General features: G+C 40.1%; 1 protein-coding gene across 17 annotated transcripts in view; it reads left to right on the forward strand.

Moving 5' to 3' along the window:
• The window catches only part of mef2cb (myocyte enhancer factor 2cb), a 292,538-nt gene that overhangs the window by 248,903 nt on the left and 25,249 nt on the right, over positions 1-18,386 (forward strand). For all 17 annotated transcript variants that reach the window (XM_063068484.1, XM_063068486.1, XM_063068499.1 and 14 more), the window contains one exon: positions 15,515-15,684. In XM_063068484.1, the coding sequence (XP_062924554.1) occupies positions 15,515-15,684 (170 nt within the window). The remainder of the gene's footprint in view (positions 1-15,514; positions 15,685-18,386) is intronic.

Raw genomic sequence — 18,386 nt, forward strand, 5'->3', positions numbered from 1 at the left:
TTTGCTAGGAAGGGGTATTAAAGAAATTGGAGCCAAGAAGTTAGGATGTGGGTCTTGACAGCACGCACAAATTGCTGGAGGAACTCAGCAGGTCAGTCAACATCTGTGGAGGGGAATAAACAGTTAACGTTTCAGACTGCCTGACATGCTGAGTTCCTCCAAGATTTTGTCTTGCTCAAGATTTCCAGCATTTGCAGAATCTCTTGGGTTTAGGCAATGGATCTTTCTGTATTCAAGCATACAATATCTGAATTTCAGCTTCCATATTTCTAGCCAAGAAAATTGTGATTTTTTTTGTTATCAGGCATGAGGATTCTGGCTCAAGCGGTTATTTGTCATAGCTTTAATAATATGGATTAAAGTTTTCTTGGGTCTTGAAGTTGCAGACTCTTATTCATTTAAGTTGTACTTACACACATCAAATAGCAGTGGACCACCAATTACTGCAACCTCAGGGTATAATGGTCAGAGCATTCAGGCCTCTGAACACCATCTCATTTTGGTTATTTTAATACATTGTTTGGTGGCTAAGTCATTTTCTGGGATAAAAATAATATAAACCTTAATCTGTGTGAGTTGCTGCATATGAAAGTATGTTGTCCATGTGGCAGGGTGGAAACTGTTTTAATAGGAGATTTACTTTAGTATGTCTCTGATTTCATTATCTCATTTTTGAAATTTAGCTGAATAATTGAGCCTGGGCGCCACAGCAGCATAGCGGTTAATGTGACACTATTACAATCAATTCCAATGACATCTGTAAGGAGTCTGTATGTCCGCCCCATAGAATGAGTGGGATTTCTTCAGGTGCTCCTGTTTCCTCCCACAGTCCAAAGACGTACTAGTTAGAAGATTATTTGGTCATTGTAAATTGTTCTGTGATTAGGCTAGGGTTAAATCGGGGGTTGCTGGGTGGCGCAGCTACAAGGGCTTATTTGGAGCTGTATCTCAGTAAGTAAATAGATAGGTGGATGACTAAATAAATTATTTAATTAACTAACTAGTTTAGTCAGGTTAATATCATAACTTGTGACATCAGAGCTAAGGACAGTGATAACCTAAGTTGCCGCAGGCCTGAGCTTTTTTCTGGTTGACATGGGAGCTGTGTAGCCTTGGCTGTAGCAAGAATTAGGCCTCAAGCCTCGGGCTAGCCTGCTGCTGCAGACCAGGTGAGAGACGTGGAACACCACAGCATGGTGTCCGCACTCGGCTGGGGCCTGGCCTCTCCCGTCGGTGCTGCCCTCCTGTGTTCGAGTGGTGGAATGACGGGCTGGATGTGTGAGGCTGTGCACTGCCGGGAGACTACCATCGATTGCTTGATATTATCACTCAACGTCTTGGTTATATATGTTCTTTTTTCAAGTGAATGTGTTCTTTTGTGGACTATTTTGAATTATGTGACTCACTATTTTGATTGTTTCTCGCAATTTTGAATGTTTCTCACTATTTTGAAGTTTGCTTGCTCTTTTGAATGATTTGCACGTTGGCCCCAGAGGAACACTGTCTCCTTTACTTGTATCTATGTATGGTTTGAATGATAATTACACTTGATTTGATTTGATTTAATATTATCCTTTGCATTAGGTTGCTTTTTTTTGTTTTAATTTTACTTATTGTCTGTTTTGAGCTTTGCATTCTAATTTTAATGAAACATAAATAATCAGTCTTGAATTTTAGGTTTATGAAAATCAAAACTGCTCGAAGTTCTGTAAATTTTAATTAAAATTGAAAATGTTTGAAGTTCTTAGGTTAGACAGAGTGATTTTAAAAAAAGAGGTAAAAAAGTTAAATTAACATATTTTTCTAACTTTGCTGACCCAGTTCTGATCTCCGACATGTACAATTTCCTCTGATTTTCTTTCCAGAGATACCACCTTAACTGCTGACTGCTTCCACTATGTTTCCTTATTTATTCATATAAATCCATTGTACAATGGATTCTGGTTATTTGGGCCATCAGTTAATCAGGGCAGCTCCTTCAGTTCACAGAGGACTTTGCTCTCTTCTGATCCACGGACTCGAGATTCTCAATACTGTCCCATTTGCTTCTCCATCCCTTTGAGCAGTCAGGCGTTTATTTGCGGCGTGCTGCATTGTTAATCTCTTCATTGCAAGGACACTGCCTCCAACTGGCTGCATCATCATCTGGTGTTGGGAGGTGGGGGCCGGGGGGCACTGCACAGGACTGAGATAAGCTGCAGAAAGTTAGAAACTCAGTCAGCTCCATTGTGAACACTAACCTTAGCAGCATTCAGGACATCTTCAAAGAGCGAGTCCTCAAAAAGGCAGCATCCATCATTAAGGACCCCCATCACCCTGGACATGCGCTTTTCTCATTGCTACCATCGAGGGGGAGGTACAGGAACCTGAAGACACACATTCAGTGATTCAGGAGTAGATACTTTCCCTCTGCCATCCTATTTCAGAATGGACATTGAACCCATGAATATTACCTCTCTACTTTTTTTGCCTCTTTATATACATGTTATTTTCCATAAGTGATAGTTTTTATTATTTTTATGTATTGCATTGTACTGCAACTGCATAGCAACAAGTTTCACAACATATTAAACTGGATTCTGATTCTGACCTTCATCGTTTCCAAGCAATAATGCAAAATGAGCTAAAAATGCAACATGCTTTCTCAGCCAATATTTGCTAACAAAACATACTCTTATTAACCTATTGTTTTTATTGGCTGATGTTCATAATTCATTTCTATAGCTCTTTGTTGTAGGGGAGGTAGACAATATGTATGAACTTCTTTTGTAAAGGCAAGAGAACACCACCCAGGAGTACAGTCTGCACAGTCCCACCACCAACAGATTAATCTGAGCAGTTCCACGTGTGCTGCACAGTAAATTCTGCAGGGTCTTACACCACCTACAGGGAGCATTCTGCACAGTCACACTCCCGTCTTCAGAGTTCAAACAGCCCACAACACAGTGCGATTCTCCGAGAACATTCACTGACAGTGAAATGGCAATGGTACAAACATAATTTCTTGATGATCCCTTTGTGTGAATTTTTGATTATGACACAAGTTCTTCAAAATATATCTTCACAATTTTAATGCTGGTATGAAACAAAACATTTCAGTTGTGTATTCTGAGAGCAGAATTAAATAGTATTCTTATATTTACTCTCCCAGTGTGCACAGGTAAGACAGGAAAGAGATGAGCGGTTGTTTTCACTATTATCTAAAAAGATTAACACTCTTGTGTTGGAATGATATTTTCAGCAGGGTGACTTTCAGGCTTGATGCAAGCACTCACTATTTTATTCAGAATCAGAATCAGGTTTAATAGTACCGGCATATGCTGTCAAATTTGTTAACTTTGTGGCATCAGTACTGTACAATATATGATAAATATAGAAAAAATTGAATTCCAATAAGAGTGTGTGTGTGTGTATATAAAATAGATAATTAAATAATTAGTGCAAAAATAGAAGTAAAGAAGTAGTGAGGTAGTTCTTGGTTTCAGTATCTATTCAGAAATCGATGGCAGAGGGGAAGATTCTGTTCCTGAATCACTGAGTGTGGGTCTTTAGGATTTTTTTGCCTCCTTCCTGATGCCAGCAATGAGAGCAAGACATGACCTGGGTGATGGGGATCTCTAATAATGGACGCCGACTTTTTAAGGCATTGCTCCTTGAAGATGCCCTGGATATTATGGGGCTAGTGCCCTTGATGGAGCTGACAAAGTTTACAACTCTCTGCAGCTTACTTTGATCCTGTGCAGTAGCCCTCCCCCACCCCCACCCCAGTACCAGGAGGGTGATGCAGCTGGTTGAATGCTCTCCACGGAGCAGCTGTAGAAATTTGTGAGTGTCTTTAGTGTGTGTGTGTGTGTGTGTGTGTGTATATATAATAGATAATTAAATAATTAGTGCAAAAATAGAAGTAAAGAGGTAGTGAGGTAGTGTTCTTGGTTTCAATATCTATTCAGAAATCGATGGCAGAGGGGAAGATTCTGTTCCTGAATCACACCAAATCGCCTCAAACTCCTAATGAAACATAGCCACCGTCATTCCTTCTTGATAGCCGCATCAATATGTTGGGACCAGGTTAGATCCTCAGAGAGAATGACACTCAGGAACTTGAAATTGCTCACTCTTTCCCCTTCTGATCCCTCTATGAAGTTTGGTATGTGTTCTTTCATCTTACTCTTTTTAAAGTCCACAATCAGCTCTTTGGTCTTACTCACATTGAGTGTAAGGTTGTCGCTGCAACACCACTCAACTAGCTGATATATCTCACTCCCGTACGCCCTCTCGTCACCAGCTAAAATTCTGCTAACAATAATTATATCATCAGAAAACTTATAGATAGTATTTGAGCTGTGCCTAGCCATACAGTCATGGATTCAGTAGTTAATGGATTGTTGCAGTTGTCCCCAAAAACTAATTGCAACAGAAAAATGAAGAAAGGTTTGAAGTTTTAACCTTGCTCATTCTATCAAAACCAATATTCTGCCTTCCGTTAAACCTCTCCACTCTAATCCAAGATTTTCTAGTCTTTCTACACAAAGTAGTTCTCTTCTGCAGCTTTAAAGATTCAAAGGTTCATTTATTATCAAAGCACGTATCCATATACAACTCTTAAATTTGTCTTCTCCAGACAGCCACGAAACAAAGAAAGAACATGAAATTCGTTCAGAGGGAAACATCAAGCTCACCTCCCCACACAAAAAAGAATGGCATCCCAATCATCAACTTGCCAAAACCCCCTTCCTCCTGCACAAAATGGAAGAGGAACATTGATCCCCCCACCCCGAAAACAACCCCTCCTCCACACAAAAAGGTAACAGAACACAACAGAACATCAATCCACTCCCTTCACACAACAAAACAGAAAAGGAAAGGGTGATAAAAATACAGAATACAAAAACCATAAGTCTGAAGAAATCAATAGTCCGTAAATGCAATAGTCCAATCCATAAATGCAGAACCATGATACCATCCTATGATATCACTGATAATCATCAAAAGAGGGGGATACCACATGAGGCAGAGAGGGATACCACCCGCCTGCCATAGTGAGCCACACAGTGATAGGCTGCTCACAGACTCCTCCAGCATCGTTCAAAAGGCAGGCAGTTGGCACTGAAACTCTCACTCACCTTCCACATTCGCTTCGATATCTCAATCTCAAACAGAATGGAAACAATATTTCAACTAAGGACTAACCAGTAAGGTTTAGTCTGCCTTAAAGCAAAAGATCCTGCATTTAAGAAAAATAAAGCATTTGTATCAACTTATTACACTTTCAGAAATGTGTTTGGAAACCTCTAGGTTTTACTCTTCCCTTCTTAAAATTCTGTGATCATTACCTCTTTTCTATCTTCAATAGTAATTAATTTTCCTTATTACTAAGGGCAGGGAACTTGCAGGGGCATTAGATCTTAGGCAACGCATGAGATTCTACAGTTGCTAGAAATCCAGGGTAACCCACACAAATTGCTGGAGGAACTCAGCAGTTCAGGCAGCATCTATGGAGGGGAATAAGCAATTGACATTTTGTGTGGAGATTAATGGGTCTCTGTCCAAAATATCAACTGTTCATTTCCTTCCATAGACCGGCTAAGTTCCTCCAGTACTTTGTGTGCGTTCAGGATCACAATCAGGTTTAATATCACTGGTGTACGTCATGAAATTTGATGTTTTGCAGCCACAGTACATTGCAATACATAATTTTTTTAAAAACTATAAATTACAATTAAAAATATATATAAATATAAAAAATTAAATTAAATAAGAGGTGCAAAAAGAGAGCAAAATAAAAGTAAGGTAGTATCTGTGGATTCATTGTCCATTCAGAAATCGGATGGCAGAAGGGAAGAAGATGGTCCTACAAAGTTGAATATGTGTCCTCCCTGATTGTAGCATTGAGAAGAGGGTATGCCTGGGTGATGGGGTTACACTACCATTTCGTTCTGGTCATCGTGCAGACAGTATGCTTAAATTTAACAGAGCACGTCCCTTTCATTCATTTCCTCCAATCTCATAAAAGTTTGTCTAGACTCAGACTCTCCTCTGAGAAGATTAGAAACTCATTGTGTGAGGAATCTCCATATTAGCATGAGAAGACTGAACCTTATCATATGTAAACCATACTACATTTGGTTCTCTGTGACTGAACACAACTTATTTGTGGTTTGTTTTCCAGATTATTTCACCTATCCAAAATTGCTTTTTGAAGAATGGTTTAATGATAACCATTTCCCCACCACATTTCACCCTTCCCTTACAAACAGAATGTAATCTGAATCAGGTTTAATATCATCAGCGTATGCCATGAAATTTTGTGCCTTTACAGCAGCAGTACAATGCAATACATAATATAAGAAAAAAAAAGTGAATGGCCATAAATAAAAAGGTACTGAGGTTGTATCCATGGGTTCAATGTCCGTTCAGAAATCGGATGGCAGAGAGGAAGTTGTTCCCGAATCATTGAGTGTGTGCCTTCAGGCTTCTGTATCTTCTTCCTGATGGTAGCAATGAGAAGAGGGCATGAACTGAGTGATAGTGGTCCTTAATGATGGATGCCGCCTTTTTGAGGCATCATTCCTTGAGGATGTCCTTGATACTACGGAGCCTAGTGCCCATGATAGGGCTGAATAAGTTTACAACTCTCTGCAGCTTACTTCGGTCCTGTACAGTAGCCCCTCCATACCAAACCGTGATGCAGCCTGTTAGAATGCTCTCCACAGCACATCTGTAGAAATTTGCGAGTGACTTTGGTGATATGCCAAATCTCCTCAAACTCCTAATGAAATATCGCTGCTGTCCTGCCTCCTTTGTAGCTGCATCAATATGTTGGGTCCAGGACAGATCCTCAGAGGTATTGAAACCCAGAAACATGAAATTGCTCACTCTTTCCAATTCTGATCTTTCCGTGAGAACTGGTGTGTGTTCCCTCATCGTACCCTTTCTGAAGTCCACAAGCAGTTCTATCAATCCTAATTGCATAAAGGATTCTTTTCCAGCATAGTAATATAACTAACATTTTATATCGTGCTACATGACTGTCAATTGTTCTTAATCCAGACAAATCAATGTTTTAGTTTTTGATGCCCTCTGTTGGTCGGGGTTGAACACGGATGTTGTGTCCCAGCTGTCTACGTGATACGCCAGCCAGGGCAGTGTGATGTGGAGAGCAGGGCGTTACCCATGTAGCAGGCTTCCCCTCTGCACACAGCTGATGAATACAAAGGAGCAACAGAGATCAATACAGTTTGGCACCAGCGGCATCACTTGAGTTGCCAGTCAGCATTGAACTCAGCATAGGACTCTAACTCTGGATTTTTCCTCAGGGTTTACTCCCAAAGTCTTCCCCATGAGGCGTATGGCCACAAGGCAGCAGAGGTTTGAGATAAGAGTTCTCCTTCTCCCAGATGAATTGTCAACCATGGCTGACGAGCCCTATCTACCTGAAGTGATTGGTTTTAAGCCACCAGTAACCTGCCTTTGCCCCTTCTGTTGTCAGTAGAAACGGCTCCACCAGGCTTAGGAGCTAAGCCACAAGTAAAGGCCAGGAGCTGGACTTAGTTGTCAAAGTCTATTTGGGATGCACGCCATTGGGAGCATTTAATAGGTAGTGGGAGTGTATCCCCATCACCACCCCTGGCTATATTAACCTTAAGAAACCTTGTAGTTTCAAAGGCTACATAAATTGTAAGTATAACTAACTTACTCAAACATCTGAAAGCATCTCACAATAGTTTATTACTAATAAATCTTCGCTCTAAAGACTTTGGAGTTCAAGTAAATTTATTATCCATGTACATACAGAATATGTCACCATATACACCAAAAACAAGAACCATAATAGAATCAATGAAAGACTCTACCCAACAGGACAGCCAACACCAAAGTGCAAAATAGAACAAACTGTGTAAATACAAAAAGAAAGAGAGAAAAAGAAAGCTATTATAATAAATCAATAAGCAATAAATATCAAGAAAAGAAGTTGTAGAGTCCTCAAAAGTGAGTCCATAAATTGTAAAAACAGTTCAGTGATGGGGCGAGTGAAGCTATCCACTCTGGTTCAAGAACCTGATGGTTGAAGTGTAATAAGTATTCCTGAACCTGGTAGTGTGCGTCCTGAGACTCATGTTCTTCCTTCTTGATGAGAGCAAGTTCTGGAAGGTGAGGGAGAGATGGTACTCCTTGATGATGGATGTTGATTTCCTGCAACAAAAATATATGTTTAATATTGGCCTGGCCCTGTTTAAGCAAGACCTAACTAAGGCTAATAGGCTTTTCTTCTGTAAAAAAAAAGTTCCCAGTAGCTTAGAGAATTCATATTCGGATTTATTTATCACATGTAGGTCAAAATGTATCACTTGCATTAACATACAACACACTGAAGAACTTGCTAGGGGCAGCCTGCAAGCATTGCCACACATTCTGGCATCAACATAGCACATCCAGTAGAACAACACAGAACATAATAAATGACAAAGTAACAATAGCAAATCAAGCCCGTTCTTCCCACCCGTCCACATACATGAACTCCAGGACAGGATGTCTTCAGCTTCTATTCTCCAGTGGACTCGTGGATTTGCACACATTTCAATGTTACTGTAACTTCAGAAGCATCGAGTAGTGATGAAAAGAATTTTTTTGTTAAAGTATTTGTTAAACTGATTTTATTTTTGTGTGGCTGAATTGATTTCTTAAGCTGGTTTATACCAAGTTCCTTGTTTTCTTCATGCAAACCACATATTTGTATAGGCCACACCCTGCATATTTTGATTAATATTTTAGGTATAATTTCTCTTTTAATCACCATAAACTTCATATCTACTAATTTGTGTTTAAATTAAGTTCATGCTTGTAATTTGATGCATTTATAAACATAAATACTGTTCTTTGGTTTTTTTAATTAGTAGCTGACTTTCTATATAGGATGACTAACAGCTGTGATCTTTGTGGAACTAGAATGACAGAGTAGATGGAACTCAACGTATTAAATATTATTTAAAGTTTTGGCTCAATATAGAAGTTTTCTTTATATAACCACTGACTTTTGAAGCATATAACTTTTCCTAAAGTACCACATCGATTTTTCTGCAAAGGCCAACCAAAGTTTTGCTGTCTATCTTGCCTTTGTGACTCTTTTGTCTCAGTTTAGTTTGTTCCTCTACATGTTTTCTTTTCCTGATGGGTTTAGTTCCTGACTGGAATAGGATTCCCAATGGTGCCACTTTATTGTGCTATTTCAGGCAACGAGTCATAATTTGTCATATGTGAGGCTTGACAGTCTGTCTTTAGCAGGCTCTTCAATCATACATCACAGCTCAATCTCTGCTGTCACCTACTGATTTCATTCGCTCTGTCTCCAATCATTTCAAGTGTTTACAGGTACTCTCTTTTGGTGTGGATTGTGACTCAAAGGTCATGAAGAGGAACCTAAGTTTTTTTTGTCTTAAACCTCACTAACTTTGGGACAATAAAGTCAATGAAATACCCTTACCTCTGACGTTGTTAACATATAAAGTTCACCAATCAAAACTTCTGTCCATTAATTGAGCTCCATTTTCTATTGGATGGTTCTCTAAATTGTTGTATCATCATCATCATTATTATGTACTGTGTCGTATGATGTGGGCGATCATGGTCTTCCCAGGATAATGATTGTTCGTGGCAAATCTTTTCACAGAAGTGGTTTGCCATTGCCTTCTTCTGGGCAGTGTCTTTACAAGATGGATGACCCCAGCCATTATTAATACTCTGCAGCGATTTTTTTTTTGCCTGCTGTCAGTCATTGCAAAACCAGGACTTGAGATCTGCACCAGCTGCTCATACGACCATCCACCACCTGCTCCCTTGGCTTCACGCGACCCTGTTCAATGGGGGGGTGGGGGTGGGAGTTGGCTAAGCAGGTGCTACATCCTGCCCAAGGGTGACATACAGGCTACTGGAGGGAAGGAGCACCTTACACCTCCGCTGGTAGAGACGTGTCTCCACCCTACCACCCAAGTTGTGCCTAACGGAAAAGACATTGGTCATACAAGAAATACTCACCACAGCAGACAGCCTGGTGTACAAAGGGGGAAAAAAAAACTGAATTAGCCTTGTGCTTCTGAGACAAGCTGGAGTAGTTAGTTATCCCCATCTTTCCAAAGATTCCCAGTAACTGTGTTCTATTATCTCATTGTTCTGACATATAATCTTCCATCTGCTCTGCTTCTATCTACATCTATACAGGTTAGATTTTTTTTAGATTATGAGAACACTCTTTTATTGTCATTTAGAAATGCATACATGCATTAAGTAATGATACAATGTTTCTCCGGAGTGATATCACAGAAAACAGGACAAACCAAAGACTAACCCTGACAGAACCACATAATTATAACATATAGTTACAGAAGTGCAAAACAATATCATAATTTGATAAAGAACAGACCATGGGCACGGTAAAAGAAAAGTCTCAAGTCCTGATCGACTCCCGAGTCCCCGATAGCAGGTGGCAAAAGGGAGAAGCTCCTTGCCATAAACCTCCAAGGCACTGACAACTTGCCGATGCATTGGAAGCAGCCGACCTTAGCCACCACCAAGTCCGTCCATCCAAAAACTTCGAGCCTCCGACCAGCCCCTCGGGTACAGCCTCCCGAGCGCCATCCTCTGCCAAGGTTAGTTGCACTTTAACAAGACTTCACTGCCCTCTCACAGCAGATGCGAACACAGTCTGTGTCATTCAATTCTTCTTGTCTGCACTCAAAACAATCATTCCTGTTATCTTCTCCCACTCTTTAACATGGGTAGTATGCAGACGACACGGCTAGTCCAGTTAGTACAGTGCCCTACAGTGCCAGCTATTTGGGTTCTATTCCCGCTGCTGGAAATTCAGTTTGTACGTTCTCCCCTTGACTGCGTGGGTTTCCTCCGGGTGCTCCAGTTTCCTCCCACACTCCAGAGGCACACAGGTCAGGGTTAGTAAGTTGTGGACATGCTAAGTTGGCACTGGAAACATGGCGACACTTGCGGGCTGCCCCCAGCACATCTTCAGACTGTGTTGGTTGTTGACGCAAACAGCACATTTCACTGTATGTTTTCATGTTTCAATGTGCATGTGAAAAATAAAACTATTCATAAAATATGCCTGCTTTCTAACGAGGTTGGCCTAATTTAATTCAAAATGTATATCATGCAGACTCTTCTTTTGGCAGCTGTGAACTATGCTGAGAGAAGGCCTTAGTCATCGCTTGCTCTGTTCAGATAAAGGAATTTGACGCAACTGTTCAGCAGTGGTAATGAATGTCATTCATTCCCTGGTTTCACTTCCAAGCTTCTCCATGAAACATAGGAGCAAAGTTAGGCCACTCAGCCCATCGAGTCAACTCCCCCATTCCATCATGGCTGATTTATTATCCCTGTCAACCTCATTCTCCTGCCTTCTTCCTTTAGCCTTTGACACTATTCAAGATCCTATCATCCTCTGTTTTAAATAGATTGATAGTTGATAGATTCTTGATTAGTCGGGGCATGATGGGTTACGAAGAGAAAGTAGGAGATTGGGGCTGACAGGGAAATGGATCAGCTGTGAGGAAATAGTGGAGTAGGCTCGATGGGCCAAATGGCCTAATTCTGCTCCTATATCTTACGGTCTCATGGTCTAAATATACCCAATAGCTTGGCCTCTGCAGCCATCTATGGCAATGAAATCCACAGATTCACAATTATAAGTTGCATTTATCTTCAAACAACATCTTCTTGTAAAGTTTTGAAGCTCAGTTGGAGTACAACCAATCTTCAAGTGTTACATATGAACATACTATGGCCATTGTTATATCAAAAATAATTTTAGAACTTAGTAATAAAACTCCTTGAAATAAATAGATTAATTATCATTGTGTAGAAAATGCAACTAATCAGCTTTGACTTGTATTTACATAAAAATGTTGTTGCTCATCGTGTTGAGTGTTAGCCGGATGTACATCTAGTTTGGATATGTAATCTTTACCCCTTATAGTGGGAAATAAATTCTTGTACTGTGCTCATGAATGCATCCTAGACAGTAATTTTCATAAGCAATCATAATTTTAGACTAGCTGCGGAGGATAATGTAAATGTACATGAAGAGCTTTGGAAAGCTCTCTGTTCCTTGCCCTAATGGGATATTCTGTTTTATGGGTTATAATGAGGTGTGGCACCTACCCACAAACCACGCAAAAGGATGCGGTTTGCGGAGTTGGCTCTATCCGAAAAAAAAATTCTGCGTAGTTGACCACATTCATGCATTTATCATTCATTTTCTTTTAATTTTATGCAGGAATTAAATTCTTCCTCAATAATGCTAAAGCTGAAAAGTCCCCAATTAAGTTACTAAATGCAGAAATGTTAATTTAATAGCTTCTGAAGTGTTCTTGAAAGTGTAAAAAATTTTTGTACTGAAAATCACATTAGTTAGTATCTTTAAAGATCTAGTTAATATATTTTTAGAACAGTGTAATTAAGTTATCATTTTGGCAGGAAAGTGGTATATAGTTACAGTGAGGTGGTCGTGTCAGATCCAATGGATTTCATACTCCAGGAATATGAGGTTGAGTCTTAACACACTTAATAAGGTTAAGATTTAGCTTTATTTCTCACATGTACGTTAAAACATCCAAACACAGTAAAATGTGTCATTTGTGTCAACGGCCAACACTGCCCAAGGATGTGCTGGGACAGCCCGCAGGTGTTGCCTTACAACCGCACCAACATAGTGTGCCTACAACTTACTAACCCTAACCCACACATCTTTGGACTGTGGGAGGATACCAGAGCTCCCAGAGGAAAACCCACACAGTCCTGGGGAAAATGTAGAAACTCCTTTGAGGCAGTGGCAGGATTTGAACCTTGATCACTGGCACTGTAAAGCATTACGCAACTTGCAACTGTAATCCTGATTGAAATGCCTTACATACACTGAAGCAGAGGCAAACAGAATTTTTGTGTAGCTGGGAGAGAATGTAAGGAAACTATGAGCCCGTTTATCTTCATTGTGATCAAGTGATTGGCTAGCTATTTTGCTCTGCAATTAATACAATACTGTGCAAAAGTCATGTAAAGAAATCTGTAAAGTGAAGGTAACTTCAAAAATAATGAAATGAAAAGCTTCTAAATATTAAAAAAGACTATAAAGAGCAATAAACATTAAAAAACTAAATAAAATCAATATTTGGCGTGACCACCCTTTACCTTTAAAACTGCATCAATTCTCTTAGGTACATTGTTATGCAGTTGTATAAGAAAATTGGCTGGTAGGTTGTTCCAAGCATCTTGGAGAACTTGCCAAAGTTCTTCCTGTGTGGAGGCCATACCATCTGAACCATATAAAAAATCTGGGTGCCTAAGACTTTAGCACAGTATTGTATCTGTTTCACAATTCAAGTCTATGCCATTTTAAAGCAGTTGTCACTATATATACCAAGTAACTTCTGGGTGCCACTTATATGAAGGGGCAGCACCACAATTTACAGAAGTACACTTCTGTAAATGGGCAACACAACAGCTTAACAGGTAACTCAGTAGCGTAACAGATGGCATGGTAAACTAACGGCTTGCCTAATGCTTGGTAGCACCCGCAATCAAGTTCAATTCCCACCGCTGACTATAAAGAGTTTTTATATTCTCCCCATGACTGTATGGGTTTCCTCTTGGTCCTCCTGTTTCCAATTATATTCCAAAGACATTGGGTAGAGTTAGCGGGTGGAGGTGTTGATCAGCTTTAATTCTTGGAGAAAGTAACCATCTGGTTTCCAACAAGTAACTATTAATGCAAATTGTTTTGTTCTGGATGGATTCTCAGATTTCAGTCATGTTGTTTATCGCAGTGTAATGTGGTTTTTGCTTTCACACCATCAGCTTCCCAACCTGGAGTCCATGGACCCCTTGCTTAATGGTACTGGTCCATGCCATAAAAAAGGTTGGGAATCCCTGGTTTAAACCTACTTATCTTTGCAGCTAACTCATCAGAGATCATTAATATTACTTCCTAGCAGGGAACCAACTTTGTGTTAGTGAAGAAGCTACTTAATTTAAGAAGTTGAGAACCTCTATAAAAGACATAAAGCTGTTTTATTACACTGAGAGAAATAAACAATGAGTCACTTTTTCCAGTTTCAGAATCGGGTTTATTGTCACTTATATATGATGTGAAATCTGTGGTTTTGTGGCAGCAATTTAGTGCAAAGACATAAAAATATATGTTACAAAAAAGGAACAAGAAGGTAATGTTCATTGGTTCATGAAGCGTTGAGAAATCTGATGGCAGAGGGGAAGAAGCTGTTCCTATCTCATTGAGTGTCGATCTTCCAACTCGTCAATGTCCTCCTTGATGCTAGTCATGAGAAGAGGGCATGTCCCAGTTAGTGAGGGATTTAATGAGGGGTGCCTCCTCCTTTAGGCACCCTAGTTGGGCAGCCTTTTATTGATTGTGTTATAGTTACTTTTCTGTAAGTTTGCTGAAAGTGCCCACAAGAAAATGAATCTCAAAATAAAAAGTAAATTTATTATCAGAGTACATATATGTCACCACATACAACCCTGAGATCCATCTTCCTGCGGGCATACTCAGCAAATCTATAGAATAGTAACTATAACAGGATCAATGAAAGATCAACCAGAGTGCAGAAGACAACAAACTGTTGGTTGAGGGGTAGTAACTGTTCTTGAACCTGGTGGTGCGAGTCCTGAGGCTCTTGTACCTTCTACCTGATGGCAGTAGCAAGAAAAGAGCATGGCCTGGGTAGTGAGGATCTCTGATGAGGGATGCTGGTTTCCTAGTGACAGATATTTACTTTGATAATAACATTTATTTTGAACTTTGAACCTTTTGAAGATATCTTCAATGGTGGGGATGGTTGTTGCAGTGACAGAGGTGGCTGAGTCCGACCCTCTTGTGATACTGTGCATCGAAGCCTCCAAACCAGCCAGTGATCTCCACGTTACTCTAGAAGTTAGCAAGTCTCTTCTCCTTGTCTAGTGGCAGTAATTCATCCACATTCCTTGTCATTATTCTTTGCTTAAATATAAATATTCATAATAAAAAAATGAAAACCATAGTCAACTCACTATTTTTGTGCTGCATCAGATCCAGAACAATTATTTCCTTCTCCTTTATATTTAGTCTATTCCAGTGGTGTAGTGGTATTGCACCCCAGACTTTGGAACAAGAGATCATGGGTTCGAATCCAGCCAGCTCTTTGCACACTTTCATCTGTTCTGGATTGAGCAACGAGCTAGCAACTCAACCTCATAAAACAGACGAATGCTGAGGAAATGGCAAGGTTGCCACCTGCTGCGTTAAACAAAGCTCAGGAAGGAACTTTACCTTTCAACTTACCTCTACACTTAAGCACTGGAAATGGCATTAAACAACCTTGAATCCTATTAATATTTATGTATATATTTGTTATTTATTGCCAAATAACTATTAGACACTAACATCTATTTTTCATTTGATTCTTTTTAATACATTGAATATACTTTTGCTGAGTCTGAATCTTTTATTCAATAGGAAATGGGTATGGAAATGCCCGCAATTCGCCAGGTCTGCTGGTCTCACCTGGCAGCATGAACAAGAGCTTGCAAACCAAGTCACCCCCTCCTATGAATTTGGGAATGAACAACCGGAAACCTGACCTGAGGGTTCTCATCCCACCAGGTTCAAAGAATATGCCATCTGTGGTAAGTGGGAACATTCTCCTGTAAAACTACTTTGTCAGCTTGAGATGCAAGTGCAGCATGATTTCGGATTAATTTAAAACTCCTGCAGCATTTTATTGACTGGGAAGGAGTGCGCTGTGCTTTTCTGCCATTCGTTTTGGGGTCTGAAGATCACTGCTTTATAGACGAGTGAAAACTAGTGCACAAATTTTGAGATTACACTTCAACTGCTGCAGCATTTGACTGAATTGGAAGAGTTTGCTGCGCATTTCTGTTTCTTGTGGTGTGGTTCAGGTCTGAATATCGCAGCTTTAGAGACTAGTGGAGACAGAGATGTCTACTTCATTTTAAAATGCATCATTGCTTGGATTGCAGCCATAACCTGTAAGGCCATGCACCTGGAAGCAATAAAATGTTACGCTCAACAGTTATTCTTCCATCTAGTATTCTCTCAATGGGCAGAAAGGATATTTTTGGTGCTGCACATTTATTTTTTCCTACATTTCAAGGATTTCTGTGAAGATCTTTAAAAGCAAGAGATTCAGCAGATGCTGGAAACCTTAAGCAGCACACACAAAGTGCTGGAGGAGCTGAGCAAGTCAGACAGTATCGATGAAAGGCAATGAGCAGTCAACATTTTGGGCCAGGTTGAAGTATCTCAGGCTGAAATATTGACTGTTTATTCCACTTCATAAATGCTTTCTGACCTGCTGAGTTCCTTCAGCATTTTGTGTGCTATAAATGTCTTTGCCTGTTTTGTTTAAGAGAAGAAAATCAATATTGTATTCACATTAATGACACTGATAAGAGCTAATTGAAGTTTTATGATAAATTTACTTGAGGTCTCCGTTGGTTGGGGTCGACAGTGGATGTTGTACCCCAGCCATCGACAAGCTAGTATGCAGGCCAGGGCAGTGTTGTATGGAGAGGAAGCTGTTGCCAATGCAGCAGGCTCCCCCTCTCCATGATGAACACAAAGGACCAGCAAAGACTGATTCAGTTTGGCACCAGCAGCAGCACAGGAGTTGCCAGTCAGGGTTGAACTCAATGCCTTAGGTACTATAGCTCTGGATTTCTCCCCCAGGGTTTACTCCCTCAGACTTCCCCATGAGTGGGTACAGCCACAAGGCAGTGGAGGTTTGAGATCAGAGTTCTCCGTCTCCTAGATGAGCTGCCAGCCAGAGATGACAAGCCCCACCTGCCCAAAGCAATTGTTTTTAAGGCACCAGTAACCCACCTTTGCCCCTTCTCCTGTCAGTAGAAACAGTTCCACCGGGCTTTGTAGCTAAACCGTTATGTGAAGGCAAGGAGCTGGACTTGGTTGTCAGAGGCTATTTGAGTCACACGCTATTAGGAGCATTTAGTATGTAGTGGGAGCTTATCCACACTACCTCCCCCAGCAATGACAACCTTTAAGAACCAGTAAATCTACTTAAACACAGTAACAACCTGCTGCATCAATATTTAAACTCTCCTGTTGGAATCTTCCAATAGAATTAAATGTCAGAGGCATTGGAGTGCTTTGCCTACTGTATAACACAGTTAGTGTTGGAACCAGTGGTAAATTTTTAAACAATGGACTTCCTGTATTAACCTCACACTATTAAGCATCAAGCTCTGTACATATATTTCGAGACCCGAAACAGGTTGCATATGCGGCACCTTATAGCTGGAATCACAATATACGGAGAGAGATTTTGAAAAGGGGGACAGGAAAGATATGAAATTTAACTTTATTTATTTTATTTTATTGAGATGCAACACGAATAAGCCCGTGGTTAGACCAGGGTAGCTGGCAGTGCAACTCGGGTGAAAGGGTATTTTCCACACTATCTCTAAATAAATTAAGGGGCAAAGTAAATTTTATCATCAAAATACATATATGTTACCATATACAACCATGAGATTCATTTTTCTGTGGGCATACTCAGCGAATCTATAGAATAGTAACTATAACAGGATCAATGAAAGATCAAGTAGAGTGCAGAAAACAACAAACTGTGCAAATGCAAACATAAATAAATAGCAATAAATAACAAGAACATGAGATGAAGAGTCCTTGAAGATGAGTCCATTGGTTGTGGGAACATTTCATTGATGGGCCACGTGAAGTTGAGTGAAGTTATCCCCAGGAGCATGATGGTTGAGGGATAGTAACTGTTCCTGAACCTGGTGGTGTAAGTACTGAAGTTCTTGTACCTTCTTCCCGATGACAGCAGCGAGAAGAGAGCGTGGCCTTGGTGGTGGAGGTTCCTGATGGTGGATACTGCTTTTCTGTGACAGTGTTTCATTAGATATGCTCAATAGTTGGGAGAGCTTTTCCCATGATGTACTGAGCAGAATTGACTACTTTTTATAGAATTTCTCAATATATCAAAACTGTTTTTGAAACTCTAGTCTTAGATAGGTTTTTCTGTAAACCAGTTTCCTCTGAATATATTCCTAATTTGCAGAAATGAGAAACCTGTTTGATTTGTCATGTTCAAAATAAATTAAAACTGAAATAAATGCATGCAGTTAAAACTGTCATCTTAGTAAGGTTTGTAGAATAAAATATTCTAAACTCCATGTTGGATATTCAGAATTCACTGTGAGGGAGTGAGCTGGATATTCACAGTGAGGGAGTGAGTTTGATATTCACAATTCACTCTGAGGGAGTGAGAAGGATATTCACAGTTCACTATGAGGGAGAGCTGAATATTCACAGTTCACTCTGAGGGAGT

This window comes from Mobula hypostoma, chromosome 16 (genome assembly GCF_963921235.1).
Source record: "Mobula hypostoma chromosome 16, sMobHyp1.1, whole genome shotgun sequence".
NCBI lineage: Eukaryota > Metazoa > Chordata > Chondrichthyes > Myliobatiformes > Myliobatidae > Mobula > Mobula hypostoma.